The following is a 17,081-nucleotide window of genomic DNA, read 5'->3' as shown; positions in this document are numbered from 1 at the left end:
CAGGGCAGCCAGCCTGGCCCTCAGCCATCTGCAGGTGGCTGGCGGTTGGCGGTTGGCGGTTTGCGGCTGGGAGCCACAACCCCCTCAGACCGACATCCGCTTCCTTTTCGGAAGCGGGAAACCTCAGACCGCAGACACTGTCACACACGCGCTGACACCCTCCTCCTGACCCCGGAGGCTCCGAGCGAAAGTGGTGACACCCCGGTCTGAAACCACCTCAAACCCACAGCCGCCCAGACGGGACTCTGTGGCCGACACCAGCGGCCGGAGGAGGAAGTTGGGGGTTAGGTTAGTGGGGGGCGGGGTGCACACTTCACAGGAAGGCACCCAAGTCGGGGTGAAGCTTTCAGAGGCTCTTTGGGGCCTGAGCCTGAGGCCCGGCTGCTGGTGGCAGGCGCTGGCTGGGTGCCCTGCCCACCGGGCTGGTGTTCGCCCCCTGGCTGGGCGCCGTGGCCCAGCAGACACCCCGCTCTGGTGGAGGGACCTGGTCACCATCCCACCTGCCTGGCGGGTGACCCTCCCCAGGGGCCATGTCACCCTGAGGCTGGGCGTCTGGGGCGGGTTGATAGTGGCTCCTAAGAGTTATGTCCATCCCTGGCCGGTGTGGCTCAGTGGATAGAGCGTCAGCCTGCAGACTGACGGGTTTGATTCCAGTCAAGGGCACATGCCCGGGTTGCAGGCTCCATCCCCAGTGTGGGGGTGTTCAGGAGACAGCCGATCAATGATTCTCTCTCATCATGGATGTTTATACTTCTCCCCCTTCCTCTTTGAAATCAATACAAATATATATTTTTTAAAAAAGTTGCCCTAACCGGTGTGGCTCAGTGGATAGAGCGTCGGCCTGCAGACTCAAGGGTCCCAGGTTCGATCCCAGTCAAGGGCATGTACCTTGGTTGCGGGCACATCCCCAGTGGGGGGTGTGCAGGAGGCAGCTGTTCGATGTTTCTCTCTATCCCTCTCCCTTCCTCTCTGTAAAAATCAATAAAAAATATACATAAAAAAGAAACTAGAGGACGGGCACCCTGTGGACTCTGCAGGGTTAAGGGAAAAAGGAGAAAAAAGGGGAAATTGAGGTTTTGCACGGAGTGGGGGAGGGAAGGACAGAAACCTCTTCCCCTAACAAGAACCTGCACTTCACCACACCACCGGCAGAGGGCGCTCGAGCCTGAAAAACCTTCCCATGGGCACCAGCACCGTTAACTCTGCAGGAACACCTGTTCCCTCTCCCACGGGTGTTTCTCTCTCTGTGTCTCCCCCTCCCTCCACTCTCTCTGAACATCAATGGACAAACAGCCTCCGGCCACGATGCACAGCAGCCGCCACAGAGGAGCACACGGGAGGAGACGCTGTCCCCATCCCCCAGGCCAGCAGGAGGGACCAGACACGGCCACCGCGTTCTCAGGCTGGACGTGGGCCTGGGGCTCCGTCCACGGCGGTCCCACCGGGCTCTGCAGGCGGGCTCAGCCTCCTGACGCCGCCCGCCTCCCTCTGCACAGCCCGGACCCCTGGCTGCACCCAGGCCCGTGGGTCTCCCTCTGCACAGCCCGGACCCCTGGCCGCACCCAGGCCCGTGGGGAGCGGCAGGGCCCGTGTGTGTGGCTGTGGGGCGGCGGCAGGAAGCCACAGGGGGATGTGGGCGGCCGGGCGGCTGTGCACTCAGCCTCCCGGGGCAGGAGGGGGAGTCCCCGTCCTGCTGGGCGGGCTGTGGGCGGCCTGTGTCAGGGCTCAGAGCCCGGCGCGCCCCGTCCTGGGCGGGTCCCGCTGGGAGCTGGTGCCCTGGGGGTCCCTGGTCTGCTGGGAGCTGGCGGGGGTTGGGGGGAGGCTGTGGGCGGCCTGTGTCAGGGCTCAGAGCCCCGCCGGGGAGCTGGGGGTGGGGGCTGTGGGAGGAGGAGGATACAGACGTGAGGTTGCTGACCCGGGGACCCTCGGCGGGGTCCTGGGGCTGGTGAGGGACCGAGAGACCACCCACGGTCATTTTTCTTTCCTTTTGAAAAATGAATTTTTACTGATTGCAGAGAGGAAAGAGGAGAGAGAGAGAGAGAGAGAGAGAGAGAGAGAGAGAGAGAGAGAGAGAGAGAGAGAGAGAGAGAGAAAGAGAGAGAGAGAAACATCCATGATGAGAGAGAATCATGGATCAGGTGCCTCCTGCATGCCTCCTTCTGGAGATCGAGCCTGCAACCCAGATATGTGCCCTTGACCGGAATCGAAACCGGGACCCTTCAGTTTGCAGGCTGATGCTCTATCCACTGAGCCACACCGGTTTCGGCTCATTGATGTTTCTCTCTATCCCGCTCCCTTCCTCTCTGTAAAAATAAATAAAAAATATACATAAAAAAAGAAACTAGAGGACGGGCACCCTGTGGACTCTGCAGGGTTAAGGGAAAAAGGAGAAAAAAGGGGAAATTGAGGTTTTGCACGGAGTGGGGGAGGGAAGGACAGAAACCTCTTCCCCTAACAAGAACCTGCACTTCACCACACCACCGGCAGAGGGCGCTCGAGCCTGAAAAACCTTCCCCATGGGCACCAGCACCGTTAACTCTGCAGGAACGCCTGTTCCCTCTCCCACGGATGTTTCTCTCCCTGTGTCTCCCCCTCCCTTCACTCTCTCTGAACATCAATAGACAAATACCCTCCGGCCACGATGCACAGCAGCCGCCACAGAGGAGCACACGAGAGGAGACGCTGTCCCCATCCCCCAGGCCAGCAGGAGGGACCGGACGCAGCCACCGCGTTCTCAGGTCGACGTGGGCCTGGGGCTCCGTCCACGGCGGCCCCACCGGGCTCTGCAGGCGGGACTCGGCCTCCCCGCCGCCGCCCGCCTCCCTCTGCACAGCCCGGCCCCCCTGTGTGTGTGTGTGTGTGTGTGTGTGTGTGTGTGTGTGTGGCTGGTGAGAAACCGCGGCAGGAAGCCGCAGGGGGATGTGGGCGGCCGGGCGGCTGTGCACTCAGCCTCCCGGGGCAGGAGGGGGAGTCCCCGTCCTGCTGGGCGGGGCTGTGGGCGGCCTGTGTCAGGGCTCAGAGCCCGGGGCTGCCCCGTCCTGGGTGTGTCCCGCTGGGGGCTGGTGCCCTGGGGGTCCCTGGTCTGCTGGGACTTGGGGAATGGCGCTGGGGAACTGTAAAGGAAGAGCTATAAAGGGGGTGGGGGCTGTGGGAGGAGGAGGAGGATATAGACATGAGATTGCTGACTCGGAGACCCTCGGCGGGGTCCTGGGGCTGGTGAGGGACCGAGAGACCACCCTACGGTCATTTTTCTTTCTTTTTAAAACATATATTTTTACAGGGAGAGAACGGAGATGGCGGCATAGGTAAACACACCTAATCTGCTGCGGTGCACAACGATTCAAATATTCAACTGTAAAATAAAACGTCTATCACTCTACTCCCAAGGGAAAGCTGGCTGAGAGGAAGCCCTACAACTACCCCGTTTCCCCGAAAATAAGACAGTGTCTTATACTAATTCTTGCTCCCAAAGATGCGCTAGGTCTTACTTTCAGGGGATGTCTTATTTTTCCATGAAGAAGAATACGGTACACATTTATTGTGAAATGAAAATAAAGGAAATTTATTACCTGTATACGGTACAGTAGTACGGTAGTTGTCAACGCAAACCAGACAAACTGTGAATCCTACAATATCAAGAGTTTACTCATTTATTCAATGACAATCATGTTATCATCTTCTGGAATTTCCTGGTGAGTTTCTTGTGACTCCATTTCTTTCAGAATCAGTGGACCAGATCTCTCATGTTTAGCCTAGGGGGGGGGCTTATTTTTGGGGGGATGCCTTATATTTCACTCAGAAGGAAACCTGTAAGTAGGTCTTATTTTCGGAGGATGTCTTATTTTCGGGGAAACACGGTAGACTGAAAGAGAAAGAGGAGAATCCAGGGCACAAGCGCTGAAAAACAGAGGTAGGGGGGCGCGGACGCGATACGGGCTGGTGGCGGATCCCGGCTGGCGGAGGGTGGTGCTTTTTTCAATTCGAAGAGAGACAAGTTCCCAATCTTTCTGAAGTCCACTTTCTGGGGAGAGGCTAGACTGTCTGCCATCGGGTGGGAAAGTGAGGGTGGTGGCTTGCAGAGCTTCGCGCAAGAATATTTGTTTGCTGTGCTGTGGTGCGAGACGTGGGGAGATGCGGAGACATGGGGACACAGATAGAAGAGGCAGCTGACAGGCAGCCATCGCTGTTCGCAACACTCCAGCCTAGTGACGCCCTGAGACTACACCTTGAGACTTCATCCCTCACAACACATCCAAGCTCCAAGCAGTGGCTTTTGCATATGAATGGCCCTCTCAGTTGCAGTTTAACCTAGCAAAGGAGGCGAGGACTGTGGTTCATGCTGCAGCTCCTGCAGGGTGCAGTAGCTGAACCGCAACCATTGGAGATCCAGAAGCCAGTGTTCCTAGTGCTCGGTTTTAACCCCTCACACCCGTGAGTGACACATTCGGGAGGCGGCCTCAGTGAGCACCAAAACCCCACTGAAACAAAGCTTGTCTCCAATGCAGCAGTTCTTCTTTTATAGATGCAGCAGGTCCTCACAGACAATTGGCCTGGAGTCAGTTCCTCCCAGTGTACCAACAGCAATGGAGGCTTAATTACAAGCCGGGCATGTGCCCTTGACAGAAATCCAACCGAGGACCCAAGACTTTGCACTCAGCCCACAAAGGGATATAGCAAAAGCGACCACTTTAGGTGATTGGGGAAGCTGAGCTACTGACAACTATAGGTCACCGACCACACAAAGCCACTCCATCAACACAGGGAGGCAGCCAAAACAAGGAGACACAGAAGCATGTCACGAATGGGAGAGATGGAGGAGAGTAAACTACTGGATGACACAGAGTTCAGAATCACATTTGTAAGGTTACTCAAGAATCTTCTAAAAACCACTGAGAAATTTGATGAGACCTCCAAGAAGCTTTGTGAGACCTTCAAAGACCTTAATGAGAATACCAAAAAAAAAAAAAAAAAAAAAAAAAAAAAGGAAAAGGATTAGCCAGAAATTGAGCATACACAGTCTGAAATAAAGAATATACAGAAACTCAACTGTAGATCAACGTGCCCCAAGAGTCAAACCAAAGATCTGGAATATAAGGAAGCAAAAATCACCCAACCAGAGAGGCAAAAAGAAAGAAGAATCCAAAAGTGTGAGGGTAGCATAAGGAGCCTCTGGGACGGCTTAAAGTGTACCAACATTCGGATTTTTGGGGTGCCAGAGGAGAGCGAGCAGGATATTGAGGGCCTTTTGGAAGAAATAATGACAGAAAACTTTCCCTACCTGGTGAAAGAAATAGACCTACAAGTTCAGGAAGCGCACAGAACTCCAAACAAGAGGAATCCAAAGAGGACCGCACCAAGACACATCATAATTAAAATGCCAAGGGCAAAAGACAAAGAGAAAATCTTACAAGCAGCAAGAGAAAAACAACTTGTTACCTACAAAGGAATACCCATACGACTGTCAGCCTATTTCTCAACAGAAACTATGCAGGCCGGACAGGAATGGCAAGAAATATTAAAAATGATGAACAACAAGAACCTACAACCAAGATTACTCTACCCAGCAAAGCTATCATTCAGAATTGAAGGTCAGATAAAGAGCTTCACAGACAAGAGAAAGTTAAAGGAGTTCATCAGCACCAAACCAGAATTACATGAAATGTTGAAGGGTATTCTTTAAAAAGAGGAAGAAGAAGAAAAAGGTAAAGGTAAAAAATTATGAACAACAAAAAGACATCAAATGCATACCTACCAACAAGTGAATCTAAAAATCAAGTGAATAAAAAATCTGAAGAACAAAATGGACTGGTGAATACAATAGGATCAGGGACATAGAAAGGGAGTGGACTAACAATTCTCAGGGAGATGGGGGTCTGAGGGGAGCAGGAAGAGATTGCACAAAAATCTTACACCTATGGATGAAGACAGTGGTGGGGGTTAGGGCATGGGGTGGGGTTGGGAATCAGGTGGAGGGGAGCTATTGGGGGTGGGTGGGAAGAGGAACACCTGTAATAATCTGAACAATAAAGACTTATTATAAAAAACAAATATATATATATATATTTACTGATTGCAGAGAAAGAGAGAGAGAGAGGAGAGAGAGAGAGAGAGAGAGAGAGAGAGAGAGAGAGAGAGAGAGAGAGAGAGAGAGAGAGAGGAGAGAGAGAGAGAGAAAGAAACAACCATGATGAGAGAGAATCATGGATCGGCTGCCTCCTGCACGCCCCCCACTGGGAATGGAGCCTACAAGCCGGGCAAGTGCCCTTGGCCGTAATCCAACCGAGGACCCTTCAGTCCGCAGGCCGATGCTCTATCCACTGACCCAAACCAGCTAGGGCTTATTTATTTTTTTAAAACTATATCTTTATTGATTTCAGATGGGAAGGGAGAGGGAGAGATAGAAACGTCAGTGACGAGAGAGAATCATGGATTAGCTGCCTCCTGCACGCCCCTGCTGGGGATGGAGCCCACAACCTGGGCATGTGCTCTTGACTGGAATCAAACCTGGGACCCTTCAGTTTGCAGGCCAATGCTTTATCCACTGAGCCAAACTACCTAGGGCTTTTCCATTGATATCTATCTATCTATCTATCTATCTATCTATCTATCTAGAGAGACATTGGCATGAGAGAGACTCATCGATTGGTTGCCTCCCACACACACCCCGACCAGGGCCGGGGTTCGAACCTGCAACCCAGGTGTGTGTTCTTGACCGGGAATCGAACTCCTGACCCCTCTGTGCTCGGGGCTGGTGCCCTAACCACTGAGCAGCGCTGGCCGGGGCTGGTGGAGGGGTTGGATCTGCCTCTGTGGGAAGACTGGCATGTGGACAGCCCCTCCGGCGCCTGGTGGCAGGAGATAAGCGAGGTTCCCTGGCGCGGTGTGCCAGTCATTGCCGGGGGCCAGGGGGAGGCACAGCCCCGGCCTGATAAGTCTCCATTAGGAAAGACCAGGCGGGAGGGCTGGGAGGGCAATTCTCCCTCATCACGTCCGTCCGGTGTCTGGTGTCCGGTGTCCGGGCTCGCGTCCCTCACAGCTCCCAGGACCGGCCTCGGAGCCATGGCCCCGTCTCTGTCTGCCCGGGCTGCCCTCTTCTGTCTCGGTGAGTCCGGAGGGGGGACCGGGACCAGGAGGCGCTGAGGGGCGGGCAGGGGGGAACCAGGCAGATAACTGTTTGAACGCGGCACTTGAGCGCGATGGATCTCAGCAAGAGGCAGAGGCGAGGGCCCGGCGTTGGGTGGGAGGGACCCAGGGGGTAGCATGTCTGGGTTTTCCCAGTCTGTTCACGGCCCGGGCAGGACATGAACAAAAGACGCTTGGCGTCGGCTTAAACTTCCTCTCACTACATCTTTTATTTTTAAAAAAATATATATTTTATTGATTTTTACAGAGAGGAAGAGAGAGGGAGGGAGAGCTAGAAACATCGATGAGAATCATCCACCAGCCGCCTCCTGCACACCCCACACTGGGGATGTGCTTGCAACCAAGGTACATGCCCTTGGCCAGAATTGAACCCTTCAGTCCGCAGGCTGACGCTCTATCCACTGAGCCAAACTGATTTTGGCTCCACTTTTTTATTTTTAATTTATTTTTATGGATTTCAGAGATGAAGGGAGAAGGAGAGAGAGATAGAAACATCCATGATGAGAGAGAATCATGGATCGGCTGCCTCCTGTACACCCCTTCCTGGGGATCAAGCCCACAACTCACACATGTGCCCTTGACTGGAATCGAACCTAGGAACTTTCAATCCACAAGCTGACACTCTATCCACTGAGCCAAACCAGCTAGGGCCCACTACAACATCTTTAAAATAAAACCAAACTCCTCACACACCTTGGTTTCAGGTATGATCCCCACCCCCGGTGTGGATGTGTGTGGGAGGCAACCAATCGATGTCTTTCTCACATTGATGTTTCTCTCTCTCTCTTTCTCTCACCCTTTTCCTCCCTCCCTTCCACTCTTCCTAAAAAGCAATGGAGCCTAATGATGTGGCTCAGTGGTTGACCATCAACCAGGAGGTCCTGGTTCGATTCCCGGTCAGGGCACATGGCTGGGTTGTGGTCTCGATCCCCAGAGTGGGGTGTGCAGGAGGCAGCAGACGGATGACTCTCTCTCTCTCCCTCTCCCTTCCTTTCTGCAATAAAAAGAATATATCAATATATTAAAAAGAATAAAAAGCAGTCCTGACCAGTTGGATCAGTAGATAAAGCATCGGCCTGTGGACTGAAGGGTCCCAGGTTCGATTCCGGTCAAGGGCATGCACCTTGGTTGCGGGCACATCCCCAGTGGGGGTGTGCAGGAGGCAGCTGATCGATGTTTCTCTCTCACTGATGTTTCGAAGTCTCTCCCTTCCTCTCTATAAAACTTAATAAAATATATCAAAAAATAAAAAGCAATGGGAAAAATAGCATCGGTGAGGATTAGCAACAATTAAACCCTGTCCTTAACACTCCCTCCCTCCCTCCCTTCCCCCAGCCACTGCCAGCCACTACTCTCCGCCCCTCCAATGGCCGCTGACTGCTGCCTACACAGGAAACAGGCCCATCCTGTTAGCCTCCCTCACTTCCGTTCGGCCAGTGGTGGGCAAACTTATCAGTCCACAGAGCCAGATATCAACAGGACAATGACTGAAATTTCCTTGGAGCCAAAACCGGTTTGGCTCAGTGGATAGAGCGTCAGCCTGCGGACTGGAAAGTCCCAGGTTCGATTCCGGACAAAGGCATGTGCCTTGGTTGCAGGCATATCCCCAGTAGGGGGTGTGCAGAAGGCAGCTGATCGATGATTCTCTCTCATCAATGTTTCTAATTCTCTTTCTCTCTGTAAAAAATCAATAAAATATAGTTAAAAAAAAAAAAGAAATTTCCTTGGAGAGCCACATTTTTTTTCATGCTTAAGAGTTATCATTTATTATTCTTTTTTCTTTTTCTTTTTTTAATTAAGATATTATATTGGAGAGCCACATTAAAAAATATTTTAAACATCGATGAGAGAGAAACATCGATGAGAGAGAAACATCGACCAGCTGCCTCTTGCACACTCCCTACTGGGGATATGCCCTCAACCAAGGTACATGCCCTTGACCGGAATTGAACCTGGGACCCTTAAGTCCACAGGCTGACGCTCTATCCACTGAGCCACACTGGTTTTGGCCAGAGAGCCACATTTTTTTACGCTTAAACTTCTTCTAACGCCACGTCTTCCACATAGACTCGCCCAGGCCGTGGTATTTTGTGGAAGAGCCACATCCAAGGGGCCAAAGAGCCGTGTGTGGCTCTCGAGCCATGGTTTGTCTATAGGGGCCTGTGTGTCCTCTACAACCAATGCCCCCCGGAGGCCCAGAAGGCCTGCGCCCGCTGGGTCCCGGGGTCCAGCCCACTGGAAGTGTGGGTCCCGGATGCCCTAGCCCCGGTCCTTCCCTTCTGTCCCCAGGGCTGTGTCTGCAGCAGGTGGTCCAGGCGCAGGGCGGTGAGTGAGTGGGGGCCCCTCCTCTGGGGGTGGAGTGGGGGTATCCAGAGGGGGGCCCGGCTGACCCCCACGGCCCTCTGCTTGCTTCCCTTGCAGAGCCCCTGCCCGCGCCCACCCTCCAGGCCCTGCCCAGCGCCCTGGTGCCGCTGGACAAGCCGGTGAACCTGCTCTGCCAGGGCCCGCCCGGCGTGACCGTGTACCGCCTGGAGAAGCTGCGGTTGGGGCAGGACCAGGGGAAGTATGAGGACCAGGACTCCCTCTACATCCCGGCCATGAGGCAGAGCCACGCCGGCCTCTACCGCTGCTTCTACCAGAAGGGCAGCAGCTGGTCCCCGGCCAGCGAGAAGCTGAAGCTGGTGGCCACCGGTAACCGGACGGACGGACGGTCGGACAGTCAGACGGACGGATGGACAGATGGACAGATGGATGGACAGGACGGGGCGGGCGGGCTGAGGCTGGAAGTGCGGCCTCAGGGCTGGTGGTGCTTGGTTCTGGGCCTGAAGGGGGTGACATGGGGGGAGACGGTTGTGGGAACCGCAGGGTCTACCGGGGCTGGGACTAGGGTGGGGCAGTGAGGCCCTGGCCTTGCGTGTGAAATTTTGGGGAGGTGCCCCCCTTAATTAGGCTATCAAGGTCAATGCTATGTTAGGACCGTGGTCGGCAAACCTCGGCTTGTGAGTTGCATATGTGTGGCTCTTTGGCCCCTGGAGGGTGGCTCTTCCACAAAATACCACGGCCTGAGCGGGTCTGTGTGGAAGACATGCGTTAGAGGAAGTTGAAGTTTAAAAAATGTGGCTCTCCAAAGAAATGTCACTCATTGCGCTGTTGATATTTGGCTCTGTGGACTCATGAGCTTGCCGACCGCTGGGCTAGTGCAATAGCTGCTTACAAAGGCCACTGTGAAGCTCGGACCATGTGGCTCAGTGGCTGAGCATTGACCTATGAACCAGGAGATCATGGTTTGATTCCCGGTCAAGGGCACATGCCCAGGTTGCAGGCTCTACCCAGTGTGGGCGTGCAGGAGGCAGCCAATCCATGATTCTCTCTCATAATTTATTTATTTTTCTCTCTCTCCATTACCCTTCCTCTCTGAAATAATAATAATAAAAAAAATTAGTGAAGCTCACCAGGTGTGGCCTGGCTGGTTGAGTGTTGTCCTGTGCACATACCTAGATTTCAGGTTCCATCTCCACTTGGGGCACATTGATTGGTTGCCTCTCGCATGCACCCTGACCGGGCAGGGCTGGGGGATTCAGCCTACAGCTGAGGTACATGCCCTTGATGGGACTTGAACCCCGGACCCTTCAGTCTGAGGGTTGACTCTATCCCCTGAGCCAAACTGGCCAGGGGTATGATGTTAAACTTTGTACAATTTTTTCCCCCAAAGATAATTTTATTGATTTCAGAGAGGAAGGAAGAGGGAGAGAGAGAGAAACATCCATGTTGAGAGAGAGAATCATGGTGGATTGGCTGCGTCTTGCAAGTCCCCCACTGGGGATCAAGCCCACAACCCGGGCATGTGCCCTTAGCTGGAATTGAACCTGGGACCTTTCAGTCTGCAGGCTGACGCTTTACCCACTGAGCCAAACCCACTAGGGCTAACTTTGTACATTTAAAAAAAATATATTTTTATTGATTTTTTTTACAGAGAGGAAGGGAGAGGGATAGAGAGCTAGAAACATTGATGAGAGAGAAACATCAATCAGCTGCCTCCTGCACACCCCCCACTTGGGATGTGCCCACAACCAAGGTACATGCCCTTGACCAGGATCGAACCTGGGACCCTTCAGTTTACAGGCTGACGCTCTATCCACTGAGCCAAACCGGTCAGAGCTAATTTTGTACATCAAAAAAAAAAAAAAAAAAACAAACCCAACAACGTATGTTTTTATTGATTTCAGAGAGAGGAAGGGAAAGGGAGAGAGATAAATAGGTAGATAGATAGATAGATAGAGAGAAACATCGACGAGCTGCCTCCCGCTCGCCCCCTACTGGCGACCCAGCTGACGAGGCGGGCGTGTGCCCGGACTGGGAATCGCAACGGTGACCTCCCTGCAGCAGACGATGCTCTGTCTTTGCTACCAGAGTCCCTCTGTCCGCAGGCGTGTACAAGAAGCCCACACTCTCAGCCCAGCCCGGCCCGGCGGTGCCCCCTGGCGGGGACGTGACGCTCCAGTGCCGGAGCCAGTACGGCTTCGACCAGTACGCCCTGTACAAGAAGGGGCACCCGAGGCAGGACAAGGGCCTGGAGCGCTGGTACCAGGCCGACTTTCCCATCATCACCGTCACGGCCGCCCACAGCGGGACCTACCGGTGCTACAGCTTTTCCAGCAACAACCCGTACCTGTGGTCCGCCCCCAGCGATCCCCTGGAGCTCATGGTCACCGGTAAGGGGCTGGGCCGGGCCTTCCCTCCTTCCCTGTCTTCGAGGACCCTGATGCCAGCTTCCGGGGGAGGGGCCCAGAGGTGCCAAGGTGGACTGTACGCCAACGCAGGAGTTTCTTCTCTACCAGGAGTCTTTTTTATTTATTAAATAGATATTTAATATATTTTATTGATTTTTCACAGAGAGGAAGGGAGAGGGATAGAAAGTCAGAAACATTGATGAGAGAGAAACATCGATCAGCTGCCTCCTGCACACCCCCCACCGAGGATGTGCCTGCAACCAAGGTACATGCCCTTGACCGGAATTGAACCTGGGACCTTTCAGTCCGCAGGCCGACGCTCTATCCACTGAGCCAAACCGGTTTCGGCTAAAAAATATTTTTGTTAGAGAGGGTCGGACCTGCATGACCACCATGCGCCCACCATCCAGAACTGAAATATGGCTGACATGTACACATGAGGAACTGTTTGACATGGAAATTGGGTCTCAAAAGAACTGGTGGCCCAGAAAGAAGCTCACTACAGACTGATTCATATGCCTCTCGGCATAACGATTATTGCTTGTCTCATTTTTTAAATTCTTATAAGTATATCTCCAATAGGACATGATCTCACTCATCTGGGGGAAATGGTGAACAACATAGACAGACGAACAAGAACAGACCCAGAGATAAGGAGCCGTGGGTCAGGCTGTTGGACCTCAGAGGGAGGGTGGAAATAAGAGGGAGAGATCCACCAAAGGACTTGTGTGCACACCTATGAGCCTAACCAGTGGTCAAGGACAATAGGGGGGTGGGGGCATGAGTGGTGGGGGATTGAAATGGGGGGTTGAGGACAAATATGTGATACCTTAATCGATAAGGAAATTAAAATAAACATTTTTGTTGACTTCCGAGAGGAAGGGAGAGGGAGGGAGGAGGAGAGAAACATCCATGATGAGAGAGAATCACGGGTGGTGGAAAACACAGCGAACGGGCCACAGAATTCCCTCTCTTTCTGATTTCTCAGGGCCTTCCAGCACACCCAGCCCGTCACCCACAGAGGGACCTTCCTCTACAACACGTAAGTCCTGAGGGGTTCACCCTAGTGTCTGGGGTCCAAGGCACCTGGACCTCCTCTTTTTCATCGTCATCTGAGGACATACTTATTGATATTTACAGAAAAAGAGGGATGGGAAGAGAGAGGAGAGAGGGAGAGAGGGAGAGAGAGAGAGAGAGAGAGAGAGAGAGAGAGAGAGAGAGAGAGAGGGAGAAAGAGAGAGAAACATTGATTGGTTGCCCTCCAATAGGTGACCTGACCAGAGATCCAACCCACCACGTAGGCACGTGCCATGACTGGGAATCAAACCTACTTCTGGGACCATGGGACGACGCTCCAACCAGCGGAGCCACATCAGCCACGTCCATTGGCCAACTCTTTTTACTTTTTACTTATTTATTTACTTTTTAAAAATATATTTTATTGATTTTTTTTTTTTACAGAGAGGAAGGGAGACAGAGAGCTAGAAACATTGATGAGAGAGAAACATCACACCAGCTGCCTCCTGCACACCCTCTACCTGCGGGGATGTGCCCGCAACCAAGGTACATGCCCTTGACCGGAATCGAACCTGGGACCTTTCAGTCTGAAGATCGACGCTCTCTCCACTGAGCCTCACCGGTTAGGGCCCTTGGTGGATTCTTGTTTGTGCCCTGATTGGGGACCAAACCCACAATGGTGGAACAGCTAACCAACTGAGCTACCCAGCCAGGGCCATGACGAGTTTAATTTTCACATTGATGGGGGAAAGGAGATAGCCCCATTCCTTTACCCTTCCCTTAAAAAAAACCCAACACTTAATTGTTGAAAATATTATAGCTGTCTCCCCTTCCCCTGTTGACCCCTTCTAGCCCTCACCTGCCCCCACCCCAGACTCCCGTCTCCTATGCCCATGGGTGGTGCACATGGGCAAGAACCTTCCCTCTAAGATTCAACAGTCTGTTCCATGCTTCCGTGTTCTTCCTTTAAAAAAATTTTTTTTAATTTTTATCTCAGCGCCGTCTAGGGACACCACCACCTCTCCAAGGGGACCAGACTCTACAACTGGTGAGTAAGGGGTTCTCTCTGGACCTTCCTTCTCCCCACCTGCGTCTCTTTTTCTGATTTTTATTTTATTTTATTTTATTTTATTTTATTGTTTTATTATTTATTGATTAAGGTATCACATATTTATCCTCAAACCCTATTCCAATCCCCCCGCCCCCACTCATGTCCCCACCCCCCTATTGTCCTTGACCACTGGTTAGGCTCATATGTGTGCACACAAGTCCTTTGGTTGATCTCTCCCTCTTATTCCCACCCTTCCTCTGAGATCCAACAGTCTGACCCATGGCTCCTGGTCTCTGGGTCTGTTCTTGTTCATCAGTCTATGTTGTTCACCATTTCCCCTAGATGAGTGAGATCATGTCCTACTGGAAATATAAGAATCAAAGATGAGACAAGCAATAATCATTATGCTGAGAGGCAGATGCATCAGTCTGTAGAGAGTTTCTTTCTGGGCCACCAGTTCTTTTGAGACCCAATTTCAATGTCTAACAGTTCCTTATGTGTACATGTCAGCCATGATATTTCAATTCTATGTGGACAAATGCAGGTCCAACCCTCTCTGGTTTGGTCCTGGGCAACCTGCAGTGATACACAGCCGCTGATGTTGAAAGTATTACATAGGTTCCCTCCCTACCCCATCTACCCCCTCCAGCCCACCCCTTTTCTGCCCCAGGCTCTCACCACCCCACTGTCTGTGTTCACGTTCTTTGGGCTAATCTATCCACCCACCCACCCACCCATTCCCACCCACCCGCCCTCTGATATTCGACAGTTTGTTCTTTATTATTATTTTTTTTATCCCAGTGCCTTCTAGGGACACCACCCTCTTCTCAGGGGGGCCAGACTCCTCCTCTCTGGACCTTCCTTCTCCCTACCCCTGTGTCTTTATCTAAAACTCACTTTCCCTCCACTGAAGTGATAGCTCTGGGATCTTGGGCCTCAGTACGCCCCGTGTCGAGGGGAGGGGAAGGAATAGCACATGGAGCTCAGACTGGGGAAGGTTGAGGGCTTATTGCGCCGTGGTCGTCAAACCGCGGCTCAAGAGCCACATGGGGCTCATTGACCCCTCGGGTGTGGCGCTTCCACAAAATACCATGACCTGGGGGAGCTTATGTTGAAGACGTGGTGTTAGAAGAGGTTTATGTTTAAAAAACGTGGCTCTCCAAAGAAATTTTGGTCATTGTCCTGTAGATATTTGGCTCTGTGGACTGATGAGTTTGCCAACCACTGGGCTAGAGGATCAGAGCAAAATCCATTCCACCTCCACCCCTTAGAGTAGCCTTTTCTCCCACAATCTGCCAAATAGCCAGGGAGCGTCTGTGTGGGGGGCGGGTTGCATCGGAGGCCTGATGATGGAAGAGGTTATACTCAGGGAACTGGGCTTCTCTGACCCTGGAGGAGGGGGATGGAGTGGCCCTCCAGGCTGGAGGTTGGCATCCCAGCGAGCAGAGAGTCCCAGGACCTCAGGTGAGGGAGCACCACTAGGAGAAGCCCACGACGGGATGCCCGATCCTCTTGATTCCCCAGGCCTCACCCATCAGGACTACACCAGGGGGAACGTGATCCGGCTATGCATCGGGGCTGCGATTATCCTGATCCTGGTGGGCATACTGGTAGAAGACTGGCACAGCCGGAAGAAGTTCCCACTGCTCTGGGTTCCGGCTGTCCACAGGCCACTCCCACCCCTCCCGCAGGCCCCCAAGTCACAGGGCAGTCTGGACGGGGGTCGACCAGCTGGCCATCCCCAGGGTTTACCACCATCAGAACCTCAAGATGTGGTTGTATCCAAGAGGTCATGAGAGCAGAGAGGGGACTTTGTGTGTGTGTGTCTATGTCTTCTTGGTGCTCCGTCAAGGAGCTGTTGAGTCAGTGTCTATTTGGCTTTCCGATTGCTTCTCAGCTTTTAAGGTCAAGTGCATGAGGCTTTCTGTTGATTAACCGAAGAACTTATCTACACTAATAAAAGAGAATCATGCAAATTGACCATCACTCCGCTATGCTCGCCAGCCAATCAGGAGGGAATATGCAAATTAGGACAAAGATGGCAGCCACCCAGGCACAGAGTGGCTGATGGGGCAGGACACCTGTTATGAGAGGGAGGGCAGGGGGAGGGAGGCAAAGGGATCTATAGGAGCAACACTCCAGTACAGTGAAGACGAAGAAGGCAGACTCCAGGCAGAGCAAAGGCCTGGGTCCCGGGTTCCAGAGGAAAATCGGTGCTGGAAGCCAAGGGAGGGAAGGCCTACTGCACGAATCTCTTCATGCAACAGGCCTCTAGTATGCATATATGCATTGCTCATAGACACAAACAATAGGGTGATGAAAGGCTGGGAGGAAACTGGGTGAAGAGGAGCAATGTGGGGAGGGGGAATGGAAGATACCTGTAAGACTCTCAACAATAAAGTTAAAAAAAAACTCCCTATGTTTGGGACAGAAAAGAATCAAACCAGCAACCCATCAGTTCACTAGCCAATGCTCTATCCACTGAGCCAAACCGGCTAGGGCTAGTCATTGATGTCTTGCACATTGAGGCTCTTACAACTTCCTCACTGCAACATCATACTCCCCGCCCCCCCCCCCCCCCTTTAAAAAATATTTTGTTGATTTTTTTTACAGAGAGGAAGGGAGAGGGATAGAGTTAGAAACATTGATGAGAGAAACATCCATCATCTGCCTCCTGCACACCTCCTCCTGGGGATGTGCCTGCAACCAAGGTACATGCCCTTGACTGGAATCGAACCTGGAATCCTTCTGTCTGCAGGCCGATGCTCTATCCACTGAGCCACACTGGTTTTGGCCTGCCCCCCCCCCCCAAAAAAAAAAATGTTTTCATTGATTTTTAGAGAAATGGAGAGGATAGAAACATTGATTAGAGAGAAACATCGATTGACTGCCCCTCACACACCCCTCTACTGGGGATGGAGCCCACCACCCACCCGGGCATGTGTCCCAACTGGGATTCGAACCAGGGACCTCTTGGTGTATGGGAGGACGCTCAACCCACTGAGCCACCGGCCGGGCTTCCCTCGTTCTTCAGCCTTCTCTCCGATGGCTCCTGGGTGGACCTCTGCTTCCGGTCTGACTCCGCCAATGAATACGACCTCCTCCTGAAGTGCTCTCACCTTTATTTCTCTTGATAGACT

General features: G+C 52.6%; 1 protein-coding gene across 2 annotated transcripts; it reads left to right on the top strand.

Moving 5' to 3' along the window:
- Positions 1–6,630: 6,630 nt before the first annotated feature.
- Positions 6,631–17,072, top strand: GP6 (glycoprotein VI platelet). 2 transcript variants are annotated; one of them, XM_084906563.1, is made up of 7 exons: positions 6,631–7,102; positions 9,433–9,468; positions 9,565–9,834; positions 11,571–11,855; positions 12,862–12,915; positions 13,888–13,938; positions 15,466–17,072. In XM_084906563.1, exons 1-7 carry the CDS (start codon positions 7,060–7,062, stop codon positions 15,735–15,737), a joined length of 1,011 nt encoding a protein of 336 aa, XP_084762689.1. In that variant the 5' UTR covers positions 6,631–7,059; the 3' UTR covers positions 15,738–17,072. The 2 variants fall into 2 exon arrangements, with proteins under 2 accessions (XP_084762689.1, XP_084762690.1); XM_084906564.1 differs by lacking the exon at positions 9,433–9,468.
- The last annotated feature ends 9 nt before the right edge of the window (positions 17,073–17,081 follow it).

Source organism: Pipistrellus hanaki (genome assembly GCF_964339955.1).
Source record: "Pipistrellus hanaki genome assembly, chromosome: 15".
NCBI classification, from domain to species: Eukaryota; Metazoa; Chordata; class Mammalia; order Chiroptera; family Vespertilionidae; genus Pipistrellus; species Pipistrellus hanaki.
The sequence above is the reverse complement of the archived record's forward strand: the minus strand, read 5'-3'. Positions and strand labels throughout refer to the sequence as shown.